General features: G+C 44.8%; 2 protein-coding genes and 1 long non-coding RNA gene across 4 annotated transcripts in view; 1 reads left to right on the top strand and 2 right to left on the bottom strand.

Annotated features, from left to right (window-relative positions):
• The window catches only part of EVL (Enah/Vasp-like), a 161748-nt gene extending 159550 nt beyond the window's left edge, over window positions 1-2198 (bottom strand). Inside the window, exon 1 of the mRNA XM_075426522.1 lies at window positions 2132-2198. Within this exon, the coding sequence (XP_075282637.1) occupies window positions 2132-2136 (5 nt within the window). The 5' untranslated portion in view covers window positions 2137-2198. The remainder of the gene's footprint in view (window positions 1-2131) is intronic.
• LOC142361973 (uncharacterized) lies at window positions 937-12571 on the top strand. Its single transcript, XR_012764565.1, has 2 exons — window positions 937-1030; window positions 10353-12571. It is a non-coding gene; the product is annotated as an uncharacterized LOC142361973 (long non-coding RNA).
• Window positions 12491-22984, bottom strand: part of EML1 (EMAP like 1) — a 92160-nt gene continuing 81666 nt past the window's right edge. For both annotated transcript variants that reach the window (XM_075426506.1, XM_075426507.1), the window contains 7 exons: window positions 22801-22868; window positions 21134-21222; window positions 20507-20604; window positions 20294-20381; window positions 20011-20106; window positions 14328-14458; window positions 12491-14049 (listed from right to left, as the gene is read on the bottom strand). In XM_075426506.1, the coding sequence (XP_075282621.1) occupies window positions 13924-14049; window positions 14328-14458; window positions 20011-20106; window positions 20294-20381; window positions 20507-20604; window positions 21134-21222; window positions 22801-22868 (696 nt within the window). In that variant the 3' untranslated portion in view covers window positions 12491-13923. The remainder of the gene's footprint in view (window positions 14050-14327; window positions 14459-20010; window positions 20107-20293; window positions 20382-20506; window positions 20605-21133; window positions 21223-22800; window positions 22869-22984) is intronic.

The following is a 22984-nucleotide window of genomic DNA, read 5'->3' as shown; positions in this document are numbered from 1 at the left end:
GCTAAGCAAACATTTTAAGAAGGTTTTTATTAAATGATTGTATAGCCTGCCAGGATCTGGTGGAATTATATAGCCTATATATATTAAACAAGAATTGTTACCAAAAAAGGCTTCGGGTGATCTGCAGACATGTATTTACTGACAAGTACTACCTATTCAGTAATAACTGTATAAGCAAGGAAAAAAATCAGTAACGGAAACCTTTGAAAACACGGATTCATTCAAAAAAGCTAAAACAAGCATGTCTGTTAAGATATGAAAGTGGTAAATTCAGTAAATTAGAAGTGGTAATTATAAGAAAAGACTATTCTAAGTGTGATACACCTGCAGACACCACGCGTCCCACGGGAAACGCAGGGCAGGGGTCCGAGGCAGCGCCCAGCAGCACACACAGCCCAGCTGCCTGCTGCTCCCCCTCCTACACCGGGCACAGCCCAGCATTGGGTGTCCAACCTAGAGAAGCACCCTGTCCATCACTGTCAAAAGTGACGACACAGCGAAGTCCTGAAGCCCCTCCCAGAGTTAAGCTGCTTTTTCTTTCCAAAATGCCCTGCAGCTCACACCTCTTCCAAGAGTGCCCTAGCTTTCACGGTGGGGATGACTTTGGGTGCATTACGGTACCCTCATTCAGCCTGTCTTTATGGGTCTCTCCCTTTCCTGCTACCTCCTCCAACACAAAGCACAACCAACTGCAGAAATTCATGTGAAGCAGGGTACCCTCTGTGTGAGAAACTCAAAATTGTTCCAGCCTTCCAGCTAGCCCCGTGGTGCCTCCTCGGGGATGAAGGATGTGCTTATGAGTCAGAGTCAGCTTTCCTTCATAGGGGAAGAGCTCTGCCAACCCTTCTTCATAGGGGAAGAGCTCCACCAACCCTTCGTCATGGGGGAAGAGCTCTACCACCCTTCGTCACGAGGGAGGAGCTCTACCAAGTGGGCTACTAACTGAATGGGAGAGAGCAAGGGGAAACTTCACTGCCATCTCTTGTGTTTGATCTCTGGAGGTCTCTGAGCAGCGTCGCCATCCGACCAGGTAAGACTGATGGAGATACACATTTTTGTGGAGACCAGAGGGTTCTAGGCCACCAGTTGCATGACACTGCAGGCTTCTGTGCTTTTGGTCCCCCCCAAGAACACAATTTTAAGCAAGTGAAGAAAACTAATGATAATATAAATGACTAAATGGATTGACACAGCTCAAGGCCTTCGACACACACGACAGTGTTGGGAGCAAATGGAACTGTAAACACAGGTGAAGGTTTTTAGCCTTCCACTGTACTACCTAGGAGCAACGCCAACCTTGCAATCCAGGGATCGGGCACCACAGAAAGGCATCTGGCTTCAAAATGTTATTTCCATTTTTAAGGTTTCCCAGAGTGGTTTTACCTTGCTAAAGATAATGATTAAGTGGAAAGAATCACTGGCATTAGGAGATGAATCAGAGGCTGGGTTGCTCTGAGATACTGACAGCTCAAGCGAACTCTTGAATAATGAGGAAAGAGACAGATATGGAAGAGTAGGAACCAAAACAAATCACGTCTTCCTCCCTCCCTGCCTTCCAGCAGGCACTTCTCTGGCTGCAGGAGACCTGTGGGGTTTGGCGTTTGGGTTTTTTTGCGTTTCATATCCACCATAGACAAACTGACCTCGGGAAAACTCCGGGCCGGAGCACTGGCTGCCTGCCGAGGGGGAGACTCCGGGAGACGGGGCACGACCGACGCGGGATGCTCGGGAGAACCCCCGGGGCGGCCCCCGGCCGGAGCTCCTCTTTGTGCGGGGCTGCCCCCCGGTCCCCGCCGGGCACGGCAGCGGGCGGCGGGACCCCCGTGTGACCCCCCCGCCCCCCAGCCCCCGCAGCACGATTGTCAGGGCGCTTACAGCCTCCCGCAGCCGCCGGGATAATCCGTCATACGGGTTTAGGCGCTGACAGTCAAACACGCCAAAAATGTCACCACCCCCTCGCGTTATCCATCCGGTGAAGGACGGGGAAGCGCCGCATTGCTTAACCTCCCCTCCGCCTCCCGCTCGCGCAGGAAACCCCCCCCCACGGCGTGACACCATCGCGGGGGGAACGGCGGATCCCCCCCCCGCTCCCCCCCAGCCCCGGCGCTGCGCATCCCCCGCCCGCGCTCACCTCATCTTCCCGGCGGGGACCGGCGGCCGGGGCCGGGGGCGGGCGGCGGGGGCGGGGGGGGGGCTCCGGCGGCGGCACCGCCCCAGCGGCAGCGCCGGGCCCCGCGGCGTCAGCCGGGCAGCGCGGCGGCGGGCAGCCCCTGCGCCGGCCCGGCCATGCTGCCGGCTCCCGCCCGGCTGCGCTGCCTGCGCCTGGGTGCGGGTGGGCAGGACAAAGCGCTGCCGCCGCCGCCGCTCCCACGCGTGGCGGGGCCGCCCCGCCCCGCTCGGCCTCCGCGGGGGGGGGGGGGGGGGGGGGGGGGGGGGGGGGCCGGCCCGGCCCGGCCCGGCCCGGCGCCCCCCGCCGCCACCGCGCAGGTGAGCTGAGGCGGGGCCGGGGCGAGGGGCCCGTGAGCTGGGGGTGCCGCGTCCCCGAGCCCCTCCGGCCGGAGCGGGGGCAGCGCCGCGGCTGCGGGCCCCTCCTCTGCCAGCGCTACAGGGGCCCTGCGCACCGGCGCCCGGTGAAAACCGGTGCCCCGGGCTGCCCCCAGCCCCGCTGCTCCTCCCCGCCGCCTCTCCTCCCGGGCTGCACCCCAGGGCCGTTTCTCCTTCTCTTCTTCTTCTCCTTCTCTTCTCCTTCTCTTCTCCTCCTTCTCTTCTCCTCCTTCTCTTGTCCTTCTCTTCTCCTTCTCTTCTCCTTCTCTTCTCCTTCTCTTCTCCTTCTCTTCTCTTCTTCTCCTCTCCTGCCCCTGACCTCCCACCAGCCCCCTCATGCAGCCCGAACCCCGTGGTGAGATCTCCACCGCTGTGACCAGCTTCTTCGCAGGTCCAGAGCCTGGAGCTTCCCCGGCCCCACTCCACATTTCTTTTTGCCTCTTCCCAGACGCCAGTGATGCTGGAAGCGGTATCGCTCAGGTATCCTCAAGGGTCTGGCACAATGAGGGACCAAATACTGCAGTTATTTCTCAGGTATTTCATACACAGGTCACCATAACTTAACAGGCACTTCTCAAGAGTAAAGGCTCTCCAGACTGACCGTCTGTGGGTCCATCTCCCAGTGCTGCTTCATCCAATGTGGGCACAAAAATCCCCCCCAACAACCCGTGCAATCCCACAGCAGGCAGTGGGTTTCCAGACAGCTAGCAAGTGTGTGCACATGATGTCTGGAACACAAATGGCTGCTTAGCATGTCCCTGTCCCCATTAACACCGCTCCTACTGCTCCTTGAGACCCACCTCCACCCCCATGTGCCATGAGGGCAAGCAAGCTGTAGCCCCTCTGCCTGCGTGCAGAGGCTGTTTCGAGGACCTGCCGGGAGCGCGGCTGGGGAAGGTGGGGTGCGGGGCAGCATGTAGGGCTGCGAAGCTCTGCCAGGTCTCAGGGGAACGTGGCCGTGGGGCAGGGCAAGCAGACTGCGGGGCCGTGCTGGAGGTGATGGGGCACGGCCCAGCCTGTGCAGGACGTGCGGTGAAAAGCAGTGGGAGCCGTTTCTGGGGTAAATACTTTACATTTTCATTTCCACTTCTCCAAAAAGTTAAGGTTTCCAGATATTCAAGCCAATACAAAACTTCTTTTTACTGTAGTAGTAGCCTATGCCACTAGAATAAATGTTGCCCATAGCTTTGCTGCCTGAGACCGATTTCCCCGTTGGCTTGTCATGCCTTGCTGCTGCTTACTGCAGCTCCCTACCAAATAAAAATATACTACAACAATAATAACAACAACAACAGTATGACAGCAACAAAACCCGTGGTAGTAACAATGTGTATGCTTTGTATTCAAGGCCATGCTTGTTTCTTGGCTAATGCATATCTAATAATTGCTGTTTTCAGTGGCCACTAAAATGTTAAAAAAATAATTAGGGACAGTTACTGAAGGGCCGGGGGAGGGAACCTCCACCCCTTCTCTGCCTCATTAGCACAGAGCCCAGCTCATGCCTTCCCTGTCCCATACCAGGCCTGTGCCATCCCCTTCCCAAGTCACCCCACCAATTAATCTAAGCTCACTTCAGACAGAGAAGGTCTCTCCTAAAGAAGCCGCTCCCCCTGTTACTAGGGGGCCTCCTCATTTGTTTGAAACCGAAGCTTATAGTCCTTCCTTATAAGCAATTATCCTGCACTTCCTAGAAGGCACAATCTATGTTATTTGTATAAAGAAACAAGTGTCTCAGAGCACAGATCTGATTTGCAGTCTCCCGTGAGTGACAGTGGCTTGGAGAAACTCATCCACATAATTTGTGATGGGGTTGCCGAAGGTAGCAAGCGTATGAAGAAATAATGAGCAAAAATAAAACCTATCTTCTTATTACTATCACGTGACTAATCCTTTAGAGTGTGGGTCACCGACCAGCGCATGCAACATATGGGAGGCAGCAGAAGGCAAGGAGGATGCTTATTAAACTAGAAAGTTTCATGGTAATCGTACGAGAACTTAAGACATAATTAAAAGAGCAAATCCATATGTGAGTTCACTGAGAAAATGTTTTTTTAAAATGTAGTTTTGCAAAGCTAGGTTTATAACAGGCACAAATCAAGTAGGCAAAGATATGTATGTAAATCACGCCATCGTTAAGTTACAAAACTAGAGTAAGCAAAAATGTCTTCTGCAAAGGCTTTTATCTGGCCACGTACACCGCGCAGCATGAAGGGGCCCTGATGCTGCGGAGAGGCTCGCGAGTCTTTACAAGGGCTGAAACTCCAACCACCGCGTGCCCCAGCACTGATGCGCCGGACCCCGGCAGCTGCCCCGGAGGGGCTGGGATCGGCCGTGCAGGGCACGGGGTGGTTTCCACCGCCCGCGGCGCAGGACCTGAGCTGCCTCCCGGGAAGAGGAACCGTCCTTGGGCAAGCTGCAACACCTCGCTGGCTTCAAACTTGTGCAACGCCTGCCCTTGCAAAGGGTTGGGAGGCTTAATTGCCCATGAGGCGGTTTGAGAACTGATGCAGAAATGCAGAGTATGTGAGGTTACCGGTCAATTATATCAGCTGTTTTATCTATTTTTATATAAAGCAGCAAGAGAGAAAAGGAGAAGAAATTTTATGTACTGTTACACATGCCAACATTGCTGGCCACTAACGGCACAGAAATAGAAGAGCAGTGCTAAAAATCTTGGTTGTATCAGAATCCACGAGGCTTCTTCATCAACGTTCATGGGTTCAAGTGTCCACCAGATCACTGTGTTGACTGAAAGCCATGACTGAACCACGGAATAAGTGTTTTGCTGGAATAAATCTTACACTATATTGCTGTCAGAACTGTATGTCTTCTAAAAGACTCAAACCTGTTCATTTGTATGAAAAAATATATACTCTCAGACTGTAGTCTTGCCGCTTCACTTGCTCTTCATCCAGGGGGAAATCCCCACCCACCAGGATGTATCTCCATCCTCCTGGCCTCGCTGGCCTTCCCGCTCCCCCTCGCAGCTGTCCCTAATTGCGAAGCCCCCTGCACAACCCAGCAAAGAGCTTGCCCTAGGGTCACATCTCTCTTGGCTGTGACCTCCTGCACTGCAAACCCTGATGGACCTGCCCCCTCCGCACCCACACTGGCATTTCTCAGTGAGTCAATGCCAAGTCCAGAGCCACACGCCGGTGCAGCAAGAGTCTCCTGGTGATTTTTTTCCCCGCTGAATTTGTCCAGCTCAGAGCTTTCACTGAAAACTCTCAGGCTTTCCTGCGGGCTTGTCTGCAAAGATACATGCCTCTTTTCAAAGAAAACGAATGTCCACAATGGCTCGTTCTACACACTTTTTTGGAAGGCTTTTCCTAAGCATGGAGGATTTAGCCTTGTGAACCCGTGAGAGGAATTCATTATACCAATTCATTATACTGCGTCCAGCAACACGCACATGCACCTATTCCTAAAAAAATGTTCTTTAGGCAGCAACGTGACTCATAACTTTGCCAAAGCTGAAGTTGGGTTGCAATTTCACAGACACCTCACTGGGGCCGAGAGAACACGATTACTAAATTCGGGCTTGAAGTGAGATCCAAAGATTCCCAAAACTCAAAGGAGTTTAGCCCTGGATGTTTGGTTTTCACCCATCGCCATGCCCATGTGCTTGGCCACTTAGACATTCCCGGTGATCTTCGGCACCGTTTGGCCAAGGCCTAGGTCCCACCTTTGGGGACTGGTTGTGGCAGCCCAGAAGTGAGCCCTGGTGAGGCACCAGTGGTGAAGGAGTGCACACCACCCACCGCCCGCACCGGCAGCCGGCGTGGTCCCCGCTGCGGGGACAGAAGCTATGGCAGGGCTGCAACCAGAGAGTCCCAAAAACCCAGGCTTCTTTAGCAAGACTTCATCCAGTCTTGGGGTGAGAAGGAAAGAACAAGAAGAGGCTGGAACAAAGGACTAAGTGGCAGAAGAGTCTGGCAGGAGCTAAAGGGAACAAGAGAATGGAAACGAAAGAAAAATGAGGGAAGTACAGAGGTTTGGGAATTTTTTCAAAGAAGAAAATGAGAGAAAAAGAAATTAGATGAAAAGGGTAAAAATAAGAAGAATGAATGAAGAGGAGAAAGAAGACAGGAAGGGGGAGCGGTATGGGAAAAGGCAGAGAGTAAGTAGGAAAAAACACACCGTTGATGTACTTTCTGTTTTATCACACTTCCTCAAGTGAAGACGGGAGCCGAGGAAAGGAAGGGTCCACATGCGCTCCCAAGACGGTGGCGGGGGATAGTCAGTACCTCTTCTCGGAAAGGGAGGAGCCCGCTGGCGCTTTTATTTTTCCCATTATGCCTCAGGAGAGCAGGGTTTACAGTCGCTAGGAAGGCTGGAGCGGGAAGGTGCAGCTTTCCAGGCGCCTGGGGGGAGCTCGGCGTTGCAGGCAGGCCCCGGGGACCTGCTGCGGTCTTACCTGTCCGAGGCCACCGCTGATTCTTCCTTAACAACTTTTACACGCAACTTAAGGAAAAGACACCAGTAAACCGCAAGCGTGTAGGCACCCAGCGTGCAAAACCCAAACCAGTGAGGGTGTTTCCACAGCCGCACACCCTCCTGCCGTACTCGCAGGTAGCGGTGGTCCAGCCTCCCCAGCAGCATCCCCAGGTGATGCATTTTCATGCCAGGGTGAGGGCAGAAGGGCAGGAATGGGAAACACAAACACACCTGACAACTCCAGTTTTCCTTTTAACAAGTAACTTGGGCTTCTTTGAAGAAACACTGCCCCAGCTTAGGGTTTAGCCCCACCCGAGGGTTTGCAAAGCCTGTGCTTTGGTACGGCGTACCCCCCGCCAGGGGATAACGCAGTGCCCGCGGAGGACAGTCTGTACCTTTGCCGTCTCTTGCAGAGCAGGCTGTACTGAGCCAGGCAAGGAGCCGCTCCGTTTTGTTTGTTTTATTATTATTAAAATCCCCTCGGTCCTGCTCTTGCAAGGTCAAGATTGTTTGGGCTTGAGCTTTTTAGGAAGAGGCCCGGCCTGTCACGGCAGGGTAACAAAAGCAGCAGCGTTCTCACCCAAAGCCAGCCCGAGAGATCTCGGCCCAGAGGCGATGCTGTGCTCGTGCAGCCAGAGGCTCCCCAGGCTGCTGAACTGCGTGTGGCCAGACCTTCGCTGAACAGGAGCCGTGCACAGGGGAAATGCCAGAGGGCTTTTCACTTAAACCGAGCCTCCTGTCAGCTTGCTCTCCAACTGTTCAAGCCATAGACAGAGACTTTCAGAGCTCAGCTCCTGCTCTTTTTAGGTGCTGTAAGGAGGCCAAAACACTTGAACCTCTGGCATAACAACCTCCCCTGTGGTTATACACTGATGTCGTAAATTCGGGATTATGATGTCAATGAAAGCTGCTGAAAAGGAGAAGCTGGGCAGGAAGGAAGGAGCCCTAAAACATTGACATTTATCTTAATGAGAAACTGAATCCAGAATGAACTGCCGAGGCAGCTGATTTTGTAGAGAGAGGCGTTCTCTTCAGGCTGCCTCAAGCAGACACTTCCCTCTTCAGCACGTCTCTGCGGTGCGAGGGCAATGCCAGGCGATGACAAATTACAATAATCTAACATGGCTGCAGAACCCATCCAGCCTTTTTAAGTTTTGCTTTCCAACCATAACGACTGAACAGCCTGAAGCAGATTTCTTTAGCTTGCAACCTGGAATCTGGAGCAAATGTAGCTCACATAGCACTGATAGCCAGAATCCACAGAGCAGCTGAATGTGCTTGCCTCTGGCTAAATGTTTATTCTCAGTAATTCCGCGGGTCAGATTTTAAAAATGTTCATCTCACAGAAGCTCCAGCTAAAAACCTGTTCACTTGCACAGAGACCATGAAAACAGGTCACTTTTCTCATGGTTATAACCTCAGCACCTCATACCAGACCCAAAGAGGCAGCCTTTAAGGTACAGATACGTCCACGGCAAATGAATGGAAATGTCCAAGGTAGTTTAACGCAGTTGGTAGATAGCCAAAAAATGGTAAAAGAACACCTGTGCTAATTTGGGACTGTGGAGCTGGTGGGGAAGAACCACTCTTCACGGAGTACACGACCTCAAGCTTTCACAGAAGCAAGGTCCAAAGGAAGCACCTGCAGATCCGGTGGTACCACCAGCGCAGCGGCTCTGTCCGAAGAAGGCAACTCCTTTCACTCCCACCCTTGGCAGGAGACCAAGGGGAACCCACAATGACAAAGGTCCCCTGCATGGTTTTCACAGATGAGCCCATTGGCATGGCCCCTGGCACAACCAAGGTCTGCCAAACCGAGTGCTGGGTGGCAGCTTTCGCTGCACTGTCATCAACACCCCCACGTGAATTATCACTTAGCCTTCTACAATTATTTAATGAATTCAGGAGCCAAAGTTGTTCCCTTAAGAAAAACGAAATTGCCACAGAACTGCATGACTAAGGAGAAACAGAAATCTCTCCCAGCAAGAGCGGGAATGGCTGAAGTACTCACTCGTGCAGCGACCAGCAGCCTCCGTCCCGGAGCAGGGAGCGGGCAGAGCCGGGTGCGGGTCTGCCCTTCCCCTCAGGAGCTGGCTCCTCATCCTCCACCGTCTTCCTTCCCTCTTCCGAAGGGCAGCCGGCCGCGGTGAGAGCGGCACGGCAGCCATCGGACTGCTCCAGCGCGGCTGTGAAGCCCAGCCAGCGATGGAAGAAAAAGATTTCTCTTTAGGCATCTCATAAGTCTGTTCTTTCCACCAGTAATTAGAGTGACATTTTCCCTGCCATCTGTAGGATTTTAGAGGATGCAATTGAGCGATCTGTCAACAGCCCCAGTTCCAGGGGCGGAGGAGAAAACACAACAAAAAGACTACCTGCTTCTCTGAGCAGAACCTGCAGAAGTGAGAAATGCCGACCCTTGCAAAAAAGGGTCTGGCTGCCCTTGCAAGCTCTTGCCACACACATAATTTTGACGGGAAATAATATCTTCTAATAGTAATTCGTTTGAAGGACAAATTTCATCCAAACATTTCACATAGGAAATACGCCCTTGTCTTAATTAGAATAGTAAAATAATCCATCTTACAAAAATTATTTTCTTTGTGAGAGGATGTTTTTTAATAATTTGAAATGGTGGGGGGGTTTTAATTCACCAGCATTGAAAAACTATTTATTTTAAATTTATCTCCTTCTTAACTTTTTCTTTTTCCTGTTTTTCTTTTTTTAAATACATTATTACATATACAATACAAATTATTAATAATTTTTAAATTTTTAATAATAGACTGCTTTTTGTAGAGCTTATCTGCTGGAAATTCCTAATACCTGTCAGGTTTCAACAACCAGTCGAAACCAAGCACTACCGCAAGTATCTATGTAATAATAATTTTTCAGGTAGTAATTCAAATAATACATATACAATTAAGTTGTAGGATGTATTTTTATATAAGACAAATATATGTCCTTTAGGAGTACAATAAATTTATGAAAACAAGCAGGAGAGGTAAACAAAATAGTGAAAAGCCTCTACTTGAAAATGCGTAATGATCCTAAAAAACAGACTGAGTCTATGTTTGCTTTATAAGCATGTAGAAGGAGGAAGACGTCTTTTGAAAGCACGTGTATTGTTTTCTGAATAGTGTCTATTCTCTGAGTCTTAAATTATCAGCTCCAGTAGCTAATCACTTTGAACGTGCTGACACAGAAGTGTTATCTGAATACACATCCTCACTGTTTCGGACAAATACAACAGTGGTACTGTTGTACCGAGTGTCACATCACAAAATCTCATTGCTAAACACCATGCAACAACAGATAAAAAAATCTCTACCTTAAAAATATTTTCAAATCTAAGTACTTGCTATACATTATAGGGCTGCCCACAGACAAACGGAGGACGATCGAGAAACGAGACAGCGTCGATGGCCTCAGTGCACTCACACAAGGAAGGAAGGGGCTAAAAGCAGATGCAGTCACCGATATTGGTAAGCTGAAGGCCAAGCAGCAGCGTGGATACAGATACAGATACAGTAAGCAACCAGGAACTCGGCCCCAAAACGATCAGAGAGGTAGTCAGGGCCGCTGGTTTTACCGGCAGTGAAGGGCAGCAAAATGTGCCGGTAAGGGCTGAGGCGGATGTGGTCCTAGAAGCTGCAGCCACAGAAGAGCAATGCCAGAAATGAAGCGAAGAAAAGCAAGAAACAGGAACTGAAACCGCAGAAAGCTGCAAGGGAGCAGCTGAATGCTTGTTAGACACCCTCAGTACACAAGAGACACAAAGAGATGAGGCTCTCCTTTGAGCAATGCTACGCCTGCCACAGCCAAGATCAGGGGCGGGAAGGAGCAGCAGCAGAAGCCCGGCCGTGCCTCCAGCTGTGGCCTCGAGCAGTAGCCTCACGCTCCAGGCAAGGGCAGGACCAGACAACTGCTGCATACACACTATCAGGCGACGGAATCAGGCGTAAGAGTCCCAGGTACTGCTGAGGGCATGAAATATGCAAAGTTCAGGAATAAACTCTCTCTTTCTTTTTTTATATTTTAAAAAAGAGGGCACTCCAGAGAAAATAAATAAATGCAAGAACTGAGGAACAAGGGTGGAAGCGAGAAGAGCAGAAGATTATCTATAACAATGGTGAAATTGTGTAGAATTTCCTGGATAAAGGAACAAGAATCACTTTAACAGTCGTCAAACGGATATCTGGCTCAGGACGTTACCCACCATTTGCCAATTCAGCTAATACGTTTTTCAGGTTTTCAGAGAGGAACAAAGACACATTTCAGGGCAAAAGTTAGAAACAGAGGAGCAGCACAGGCACAGATGGGATGGGACAGTTGAAAATCCCCTTTGATCAGTAACCCTAGGGATGAACTTGCTGGATTCCTCATTTATTTCTTGCAAGGAATAATAGTTTAAAATGAAGAAGGGGATCACAAATACATTATCACATCCCAAGAGCAGCACCGTGGGAGAAGGATGAAAAGGGAACGAGCCAACCCAATTTGCAGCCCCTGTTTTCTCTGTCGCAAGTAATGACAAATCACCTGCAATTCTGGAAGCAGAAAACCTGAAAGCACTCCGTCTGCAAAAGCAAAAAAATTTAATAAACAGAAGGTATCGCGCCACAATTAATCAAGTATCCAGACAAGATGAGAACCTGTCACTTGTGTGTTATGACCACTTAGGATTGGATTAACCCTAGAAAGGGTAGGCATATTATGCCTTAGTTTCACACACTTCAAGCAGGAGATCGACATCGCCATCAAAAGTTGTTCCAGTGCTCCTCTGTCCATTTCCTGCTTCTCCACACTGCTCCTGCCTCTGTACCGGCTCAGCACAAGGATTCACACAGCTGCACAGCTAAACGAGATGATGAAACTGAAGAAAGGGATTTACTGTTTTGTAGTAGCTGTTGTTTACTTGGTGGCCCTTTTTTTTTTTTTTAATCTGGGTCCATCTCTCAGCTGGGTTCTCCCTAATGGCCACAATAACTCTTGTGCTGCTGCATGGGATAGGACCAAACAGCTGGGGGCAAGACCTCTTCCTTCAGTGACAGTGCGAGATAATGTCAGGTTACGGTGACCCCAAAACCCCGGCCTTCCGCAGCCTTGCCTGAGGATGAGTTCCCAACACACAGAAATCACCAGGAGCTCTTGCTCTTGACCATAACCCTGCGCAGTGGAATGACACCCCTCCACCAGCTGAAATACGTGACGCGTACCAGGAGGCAGAACCACGGCAGCTGGGAGCTGACAGCATGCGACGTGTCCGTCTGGCCCTGCTGTGAAGCTGGAGTTTCACCCTCCAGGTGTGCATTAGGGATCGCATTGCCAGGGTCATGCTCACACATGAAATTATGCACCCCAAAATCTAGATTTTATTCCCAAATATCTTCAAATGCAGCTCTAATTGAGAAATCACAAATGTGTGTCGTTCAGTAAAAGCCTGTCTCCTCTGTAAGTATTTCATGCTGAAACAAAGGTATTTTACTAAACAGGAAGAATGCATTGAAAATTCACTTCAATACATGTTTATTGGTGTCCTGCACTTTCAGTGTAGGAGGTTGGAGATGTAATAAAAAAGTTTCAAAATTTATTGATTCCATTTCATTTGAATCACTCTAAACAACCAGTGCTTTAGAGTTCAGAGAATTAGCGTTTACTGTCCATTACAAGCAAAATTTTAATATTACCTTTTTCGAGCCTGGTTAGAACTCCTCTCTTTTAAAATTCTTCAGATACATTCTTCAAAGTAAACAATACATTTCAATCTGTGTCACAATCAACATTGATAAGGCCTTCTCAACCATTTTATACCACCTCCACTATTACTTCATTGCAAAACACAATCTTATTTCATACTATAAATATCCATCCATGCACAAAACACAGGGGCCAGAAGTTACACATTAATATTTCATGTAGGTTTCCAAGACTTCCTTTACCCTCTGCAGGTTTATGGTACACTTAAAAAGATATATTTAGACTTGGTCTACTTGGTCTTAAAATACAAATATACAATATCCATAAGCATAAAAAAGTAAAGCTAGATTGCCTTACCATTTGTTATGAACTGCTAAAATCTTATACATGTACAATATAGCATCATGCTGATTAACATACATAGTAGTTAAATATATCAACCAATAACGGGGATGTGGTCAAGCTTTTTTGTTTTGTTTTCAAAAAGAAACTGTTCATATACAAATAAAAAGATTTTAAATTTAAACTCATATGGAATACCTGAACCACATAGACATCTGTAAACCCTGCTGAGATATTCAGGTCAAACTGGGGCAGAACCTGCTGATTCACTGGAAAGGGAACACGACTCCTCATGGGTGATACCCAAGGGGTGCTATTCCCAAGAGAACGCAAATTTTCACATTTTCAGGCCTAAACCACTTATTTTTGCATCTTGCACCTCGGTTTATACTTTCTGCGTCTATTCATCATCCTCCATCAGAAACTATTCGGTACCTCGACATTGTCATAGATTTTTCTAGATAAGTAGATATACAGTACAAAGTGTAGATAGTGAAACAAATAAGCACATATATACAGTCTTTGAAAGGCATTTTTGTGACCATTTTAGCAGTGTTTATGGAAAACATTTAAGAGAGTCACATTTTGCTGATACCACTGTATTGCAAACTGTCAAGCCACATTTCTTATATTAAACTTGTACTGCATTTGTATATTGTACAACAGAGGAGAAAACCATCATTCTTTAGGTGTGACACAATGGAAAAAAAAAAAAAAATCACTAGACTGAGTAAGGTAACCAGCACAGGGCTTAATTTTCCTGAGGTTTGTAAGAATTTTTTAAACAAAAATCACAGTGACCAGGCTAAACTGCAAACATACTGTTAAGTTTTAAATATACAGCTTATACATAAGTTCTGTGCATGGTCGACTCAACTGTGTATGTTCACACTGATGTTTCCTCTAAATGACTCGCCACTGCATAATACTTGTGTCTTTGCCGCCTGTGGAGATGAGATGAGTGTCTTCACAGAGAAAATCTACATTAGTTACGTGACTACTATGTCCGCCGTACACATGGCTTGGAGCCTAGAAAACACCAGATCAGTGAGAATATAAACTGTCATAAAAACATATCTTTATAACATAACATTCGTAAGACAATAAAACCAAGGCATCACATCATTCTCTTAAAGTATTTTAATAATAAATCATATTTTAAATTTAATTGTAGTCTCAATGAACCTTAAGTAAATCCCTTAGGCATACACATATTCCCATTCTTCCTTCTTTTTTGTGTACTTACAAAAACAACACTTAATACATTTGTGCAAGTTACAAGAGTAAATTTTTTGGAAATACCTTACCCTGAACTGTGAACACGGATATGAGAAGAGATGTACTTTGCCAAAATCGTCCCCTGTTGATAGCAGTTTTCTCCCATGTGATCGACAGACAGCATTGATATCTGTTCCATCTGAACCTTCAGGCCATACACCTGAAACACAGAGGGACTAATTAAAAGGTTTCTATAATGGAAATAAAAACGACAGCTTAAGTTTTTCTTACACTATTACTAAAGGATTACTTGTTTAAAAAAAAAGATAAAACTATAAAAACTACTGCAGCTGAGTCCGTATACATACTTCAGTACCAGCAAAAGGTCAGATTCTAAGAGGAAATCAAGCACGTAAAAAACCCATTATTTTCTCTAGTCAGCAAAGTGCTTTTTACTCTGAATAAAAGAATTCTGCTGAATTATGGTCATGTGTCTGAGCCTTTCATATGCTTATGTAGAAAAATAACTGTTACTGCTTTTATTTTCCCTCCTGCTTATGTAAGAGCTAACGCACTTTCTTCATACCACTGTAGTTTAAAAAATTACCTACGTATGATTCAACATACTTCCTTCATATTACTAAAGTCTAAAACCTGACACAAGAAATTAGTTTTAAATGTTATTTAGTAATTACTAGATCCTTCCAAAAGAAACTGAACCTACTATAAATTTTTAAAATGCTTTTATTTTACTGTAAGTAATTCTCCTCCTTCCTCATGTACTCTACTCCTTGCTGTTCTTGCACAAAGTGGTGTTCTAAAATTAAACTGTAGGCTCATCAATGCAAGGATCAAATCTGTGCACCACATCTTTAAAGCCTCTGAATACTTGCCTGTAATAAATTGTGATTGTAATACAAACCAACCAGTTATTGAAATTTCATTTTTTTGTACGCAGTACCGGGGTTTTTTTTTCACGATTTTTCTAATTCAGATTTTATCTAATACCTACTCAACATAAATGACACCAAACTTTCAGAGACCACTGACATAACCAGTTAAAAGGTGTGTTCTGCCATTATGATTTGGCAAAATCCCTGCCTTGTCTTGGCGTTATGATTCTCAGTGACTGTCCCCATGTCACACACCCTCTGCAGTGTGTCCCTGAAGCCCTACCACCCAACTGCCCACTCTTCCATCGTTGTTACTATAGGTCAGGATGGGTTGCTGCTCACCCTCCCCTCTCCCGGAAGGATGCCTACGTCGGCAGGCAGGGCAGGCAAACGCCAGCTTCTCCTTCTTCGGGCCGCTCGTAACGCCAACCCTGCGCTGCAGAAACAGCCGCTCTTCGATCCACGGGTAATTCTTCCCAAATACAGCCTTCGTATCATTGCAAAGCAATTCAAAAGCACTAAGAAGTAGTGATTCCGTGTCTTTATATGGACTTGCAAATTGTTGTAAATAAAATGAAATGCAAAGTACTGATTTGTGGGCTGCTCCTAACTCTCCAGACGTGTGTGGGGAAACACCTCTTTGCTAGATCAGGGACAGTAAAAAAGTCAGGGAAGAAAGAAAAGGAAGGTGAAAAGAAGAAACACGGGACAAAAGGGAGGCTGTGTGACCATCCCATGCTAGCTGAAAAGAGACAAGAGTGTTTATGACAAGCTGGAGATTACCCCTAAAGCAAATGGTTTAAGAAACAAGATTGCCATTCTGAAATGGGGAAAGGATTTTATCAAGGTGGATTTTTTGAGACTCTGTGCTCATTCAAAATTTATTCCAGTGCCTCACTGTTAGTCTTTCTGAATATGTGAACTGAATCCCCTTTGATGAAAAATTAGTCCACTTTTTCCTCCCCATCCTCTGCAGACACGGAAAAAGAGACCGTTTCCTTTCTCTTATTTGAAGATTGATGCCATGCTTTTTTTTTTTCCTCTTCTTCTCTAAAACTCATTCATTACATCTCTTCTCACAGAACAATATTTAGATGGATAATTATTCTTGCTAGTCAGCACATTATCTGTTGGTCCAACACACAAAAACCAGAAGCAGCTATTCCAGCTGTGACTGAAGAAGATGCCGATAAATGGACGATTACTTCAGATTTTGCACGGCATCCTTTTCATTACATATCCTGCTAATGCATCTGCCTTTTCTACAGCAGCATAATGCTGTTGATTCATGTTCGGTTTGTATGCAAAAGTAATCTGATCTTCTGTGCAGATCTGCTCTCTTCCCTGCTCTCCTCCATTCTGTATTTGTACAACCGGGTTCTGCTGTTCAAGTGTGCAGCCTCCTATTTGTTTCTATTGAATTGCCTCCTTTTTTCATACCATTCCTCTATTTCTCAAGACAATTTGCTAATCCTGCAGCTTCACGTCACCTACAAATTATGCATGCTGTTTTATCATCCATGCTATTAATAAATATATTCAAACAAACTTAATATCCAGTGTACAGTCTTCTAATCAGTTTTGAACCCAACCAGCCTGAGCTCTGCTTTGCTTGCAATATTGTTTGGCTTTGCACAGCATCTTAGATTTCTTCTATTCCTGCCCTTCACCACAAACACTAATTTTTCCAGAACTGGGCATGTGATACGAACTGGTGCCTTGGTTGCATATTAACCAGCACATGGCTCTTGCAAAAGCATGCAGATCAGCAAGTGCTTTAAAGTCTTTAGTCCTGCACATTTGTTTGTATCACTAAAATATCCTCCATTGGACACACTTCTTTACATGCTGTTGATTTTCCGTTGACTCATCTCTAAACATTTCCAGGCTGACTAATCTGTTCCCATGCTTGAAGACAGGTGTTCAACAGATCAATGTTCATCTTCCCCCCTGCATTGCTTATGTTGATCTGCGAGTGCTATGCATACTATTTGTGATTTTTATGTGGTTCTACTAGAGTGAGAAAATATTCCTAGCTTCAGTCAGCCATTAGCTACTGTAAAATCAATATACTAGAAGCCTCACACCCTTGATTATGTGACTGCTTCTTCTCTGTCCTGAGACCCCAAGTACTGAATAGCAGAGTGACTTCCAGCATCACCGGACTGGTTTCCAATTTATAGTTTATGAGCTTCTCCAATTTATTATTCTAGCCACTAACTTTGCACGTTATCTTCTCCATATGGGCTCTGAAGGTAAATATACGATTCTGCAGATACTGCATTCATTCTTCTCCATTTTTCCAGTACTTTGCCTGTTCTCTGTGAGGTCCTGGAAATATGTACTAATGGTTTTGAGATTATGCTAAACAGATGTTTTTACAGATACTAGAAGGTTCATCACACTTTCCAATCTTCTCCTTCCCTACTGAAAGCAGAGGTTTCTACTACTGAAATGAGGTCCTTTCATTACTGGCACTAACTGCATTAGCCATCAGACTGCGATCTAATAAAGACACAAGACAAAAAAGTGTCGGGTTTTTTAACACTTCAGCATTAGCAGTGTCATCTCTCCTCTCCACATAGCAGACCAATATTGTCGTTGGTCATTCTGTTATTTCTGTACTTGTCACAAGTACGCGTTTATGTTTAGACTTTGTTTTTGCGTCTTCTTGGTCCTCCAACAGCTTCTACTTTCTGCATTCCTTTTCCTTGTAGGAGAGGTCAGCAATAGTTTAACCACACTTGTGTCTTGCTGCCACTCCTATCTCTCCGCTTGGCTGGCAGAGTTGGTGCAGTTCGTACCATGTAAGGAACGACCACATCTCGCCTCTTCAACTTCACATCTTCCCTAACAGGGCTTTGCACTTCTGCAGTTTGCCTCCCTGAAGTCATTTTCATTTTCATTTTGTTGCTCTTTTTCCTTCCTATGGTAAGGAGCACACCTCCCTGATTCCACAGTCATTCCGACACAAGATGCATTACATTCTCAGTAAGCTCCTTCCAACGCCCCAGAATGAAATCTGGAAGAAACTCCTCTCTAGGTGCTTATCTGTTTCCTGTATCAGAAGAATTTTGAGAACTGGTTGGTTAGCCACTGTACTGCAACTCCTTTCCCGAAAGACACTGGAACGGTTAAAATCTCACATCCCCAGTAATTCCTGTGATTTGACTGATTCTACTGCCTATTAAAAAATTCCATTCACTTGATCTTTCTGGAAGGATAGGCAACCATATAACCCTGCCATCATTAATATTCTTTCACTAATCTATAATTCTTACGCATTATCTTTGTAGTCTGAACCTAACTGTACAGCTATGAATCCTCAGTATATACAGCACCATGTTCCCTCCTTGTGCATTGCATACCCTTTTCGAGTAAGTTATATCCTTTTACGTTAAAATTCCATTAATCTGATGAACACCCTCACAATCTCTATGACATTACTAAAATAATAATCGTGACAATTATTATTGAAACCAGCAGCTACTTTTACTTATTCCTCATTCTTGTGGCATTAGCTTACAACAAGCCAGTACAGCATGGAGGACTCTAAGTATAAAAATGTGTATGAAGTTTCCACATGTTCTCCATTGGCCCACTAGATCATTTTGTTCCACAGATCTGCTCCAAAAGCTGATCTGTTGCAAAGGAGAAAAAAACCCCTCTTAGGTGTGACGGCCCTCTCCTATGACTCTCTACGGACCACAAGCAGTCCATATTCTATTAGCACTAATCCAAATTATAAAGTAAGGAATACTCACTTAAAGAAATCATCATTTCAGCATATCTGAACCTTTGATCGTAATGCAAGACTTTGTGGCTCTCTGTAACTGTGTGTCAAGTATACTCAAACCCCAGGAATATGCTAAAAGTTCTATAAGGGCCTTCATCCCTTATGGTGAGGTATAATAAGGTATATTAAGTTAACACGTAGCCAGTCTTCTACGACTTCCTCCTTTTACTAAATCTGCGTGTCGTAGTGATACTTGAGCACTGCTTGTCAGTCAAATTTTAGAAAATTTGACTGTTTCTTCCCAGCATATTGTTACTGCCATCCCATCTTCTAGGCTCTAAAAACATGTCCTTTCTGGCTGCTTTCAAACACGTCACTGCATCTACTCTTGAAACACGGGTGAAAATCTTCCTGGCTTACTGCTTGTAATAAACCAGGCTCTTCTCTGAACTTCTACCATGGCTTACCATTTTATCCTGACAACTAAAGAATTTGAAGCTTCTTTCACTCAGCTTTTGTAATGATCTGTCTAGTTCTGCACATGTCGTGGAGCGAGTACAAGGCTTCAGAGTACACTGAGGAAAGCAGCACCTTCAAAACCAGCAGAAGAGAAGTCTCATGGAAACAAATCATCCTGATTTTGTTACGTTTTTCTTCTTTCTGCGTGCATTTGTTTCATCTCATTTAATTGCTACATATTGTATCAAAATACATTGTAAGTACTTAATGATGGAGATTGTCACCTGTTTTGTGTTTGCACAGTAACTACTGCAAATCAGTCTGCTTCTGGTAAGGGGATTTGGCCCAGCAGCTGCCTAAATAAATGATAATTTCCTAGAATTGGTACTTTCAGTCTGAAGACAGAAGAAGCCGCTCTAGTGTGACAGAAAGGGCAGTGTGTGATTTCTTCCTTGTCTCCCACTTACATTGTAATTCAGTATTTATACTTGAAGCTAGCAAGAATATTAAATCAGAGTCTTTCTGGACTGAAATAAGAGGACAGATTGTAATAAAAATGGCATAACAGAAGTTCTGTATTTTTCCCTGAAACCTGAATAGTCATGTTTCATAAAAAGAAGTTGGCAATCCAAATGTTTGTTAATAACAAGAATGGTAAGAGCTTGTAAGAAGAAAGATACTTACCAAAAACATGGAATCCTAAAGTACAGGTGTAGGTGGCCCATTCTATATCTCTAGTTGTTTCAACACTCACGACCTGTTTACAAGCAGAGGGGATCCCTACAAAAGAAAAAAAAAACCCAAATATGATAATGTTTTTCATTCTCAAATTATATCGATTTTTGATAGACCAGATGAATTACAGCATATGGTCTATCTTGGCAGTTATATGGTCTCATTTAAATTTTAAATCTGTATTAGACTGCCTGAACTTTGCACAAAAGGACTAAACATAATTCTTACTCACAGTATAAGATTTCATAGTCTCCTGAATTAGACACAAGATACTGTGAATTAACAGACCAATCCAGATGAGTAATGAAGCTGGAATGACCCTACGAAGAGAAAAATATTGTATTAACTGCACTAACAGTGTGTCTCAATGTGACAGCATTCATACAGTGCTACAAAACATACTTCAGTTGTTAATATTGAACTAGGAGGAAAAAAGGTTACTTACTGAACATTTGCCAATTCTAGTGTACTTCCTTCCATTTTCACTTACGCCATATATATAAATAGAGTTGTCATGGGAACCTATTGCCAAGAAGTTTCCATCTATAAACGCAAAAGTGAAGAGTATTTATTCCTGTAGGAAAGAACTCAGGCTAATTTTGAAAAGTTAGTGTGTCACAGACCAGAGGAACTGCTCTTAAAGGCCTCAACACCAAAAAATGAAAAAATAAAATTCTATTTTTTATTTTTCAACTGCATGTTGATGCACGTTTCAAGATTACACAACAGCAAGTTTACAGAGCACATATTATTGTTAAAAACACATGACACTTCTAGAAGCAGCTACAGTCCGTTAGAATCAGCTAACCTGATTGCAATAACCTGCACAGTTAAGTCTTTCTTTTTTTTTTCTTCCCAGTGAAACCATATCAGACATATAGGAGAGGGAAGGGGGGAAGGAAAAGAGAAATAGAGGTTGAGACACCACCCTTTCGGTGTTTCCAGTGTTTCATGGCACAGTTATGTTCAACTTCAGTATAGCAAGTGAGGAATTATTTTAAAATCAACCAACCCCAAATTTAATGAAAAAATCCAATGCTTTCTCTTAACCAGTAAATAAACGCTCTCAAACCTGGTGAGTAACGCATTACAGACAGCTGTTCATTTCCATCTGTGTGTACAGTGACCAAGTCTTTTGTTTCTGTGTCAAACACAAACCACCTGTTATAAATACAGAAAGAGGTCAATAAACCATTCCATAAGGAATTTAAAACTACTGTAATCTTGACCAACTTTTCTGTCAAAATAGCATAAGTTTTACACCAGCAAAAGAAAAACAGCAACTGCTACTCAGTTTAGTTTATTTTTACTTTAACAGAAGGATAGTTTCTTTCCCATGTTTTTTAACCAGAAAAAAGATCAGACATTGACCCCGATATCCACCTTCAGAGTTTAGTCTGTTTTACTACATCATGCATTAGAATAAAGTAAGCATTACACATAATGATCCTTCTCCTTTAATGCCCCTCCTCTATGCAATGCTGATGTTTAAACTGATGCCTACATTAAATACTAGAGCAAAGAAAAACACAAGCAAGAATAAGAACCATTCCCTTTTGACAGAAGGATTAGCTTTATTTATTTATAAGTTAATTAATTTATTAAATTTGTAATAAATTAAATTAAATTAATTACTTTTAATGAATCCAAATTTAATTTGTTGAAACATGTAGAAAGGACAATGATAAAATTTCTGTTTCAATACTTCCATCAAATTATTAAAGCCAAAGTAAAGATTCCTCTCAAAGCTTCTCCTTTTGATTGACTTTATTTGGTAAATGAACTAAATTTAGTAACTAAAATAAATCCTTTATTTAGGAATGATACACAATCCGAAACCATCTTGGCTTATAACCTATAAGAATTCTATATGTTCTCAGTTCAATGCCACTGTTCTCGATACTAACAGCAAAGTCTGCCCTCAAGTGACATTAAAGGAGAGGATGGAGTTCTGGCGAAGACGCTCCTTCCTCCTCTGACAGGCAACCAAGCTTAAACCCCAGGTCTGCCGCTGACCCACTACGTGACCAAGCATTCAGTCTGCCCTGCCAGACGGAGATACTACTTTTCACCCTGCTTTTGTCTGTCTTGGTTACAATTTACACTCTTCAGGCAGAACAAGTCTATCAATATTCATTTTTACACTCTGTCTAGCGCAGTGGAAGATTTCCCAAAATTTTGTTAGAGACTCTGGACGTCACTGCATTAGAGATAGTAAACCACTTGTTAAATTTTTGAATGAAATCACATAGAAAAAGGTTGCTCCTCTACGTTGCCCTACAGGCCTCAGAGAAGCTCTCTGTATGCATCTGCACAGTTATCTTGTTATCTCAAACTGCTCCTTTAGCCTCTCCTTTGCCACGCTGGACACAAAGGTTTAGCATTCAGGTCACTGGCATGGTGACAGCACCTCCCACGCACGGTCTCACTGCTAACCACAACTTCCCACCCCATCCAAAGCCACCTCCTCCCACTGATCTTCATCTGCCGCTCGCCCAGGGCAGAAACCGTCTCTTCATTCTGTGTTCGTGCAACGCTCAGCAAACACAGGATACGGGTCCGAGACCAGACCCTCCAGGCACTAATGCAATACAAATAAATTTCACTCCGAAAGTCAACAGAAATCGATAGGGGATGAACATATTGCACGCATACATCTGCAAAACATGAACTTGGATGTGAGCTGGAAAAGTCATGTCGTGTTTGCTGGTGCCCAAGGTGTTGCTCTGCACTTCTTACCTGCCGGTTAGCGTCCCTACTGCAACAACAGATGCTGAAGGATGAAAACCCGATGACTGCGCTGGATCCTAAAATGTTACAGAAGGGAAGCACACTTTTTTAACAGTCCAAGTTATAACAAAAACACAGTTCATTTATCTGCCTCAGGAACAGAGTAAGTCTCCCTTGTTGATTTTTTGGGTGT

This window comes from Opisthocomus hoazin, chromosome 7 (genome assembly GCF_030867145.1).
Source record: "Opisthocomus hoazin isolate bOpiHoa1 chromosome 7, bOpiHoa1.hap1, whole genome shotgun sequence".
In the NCBI taxonomy this organism is placed as follows: domain Eukaryota; kingdom Metazoa; phylum Chordata; class Aves; order Opisthocomiformes; family Opisthocomidae; genus Opisthocomus; species Opisthocomus hoazin.
This window is presented reverse-complemented; position numbering and strand designations above follow the sequence as displayed.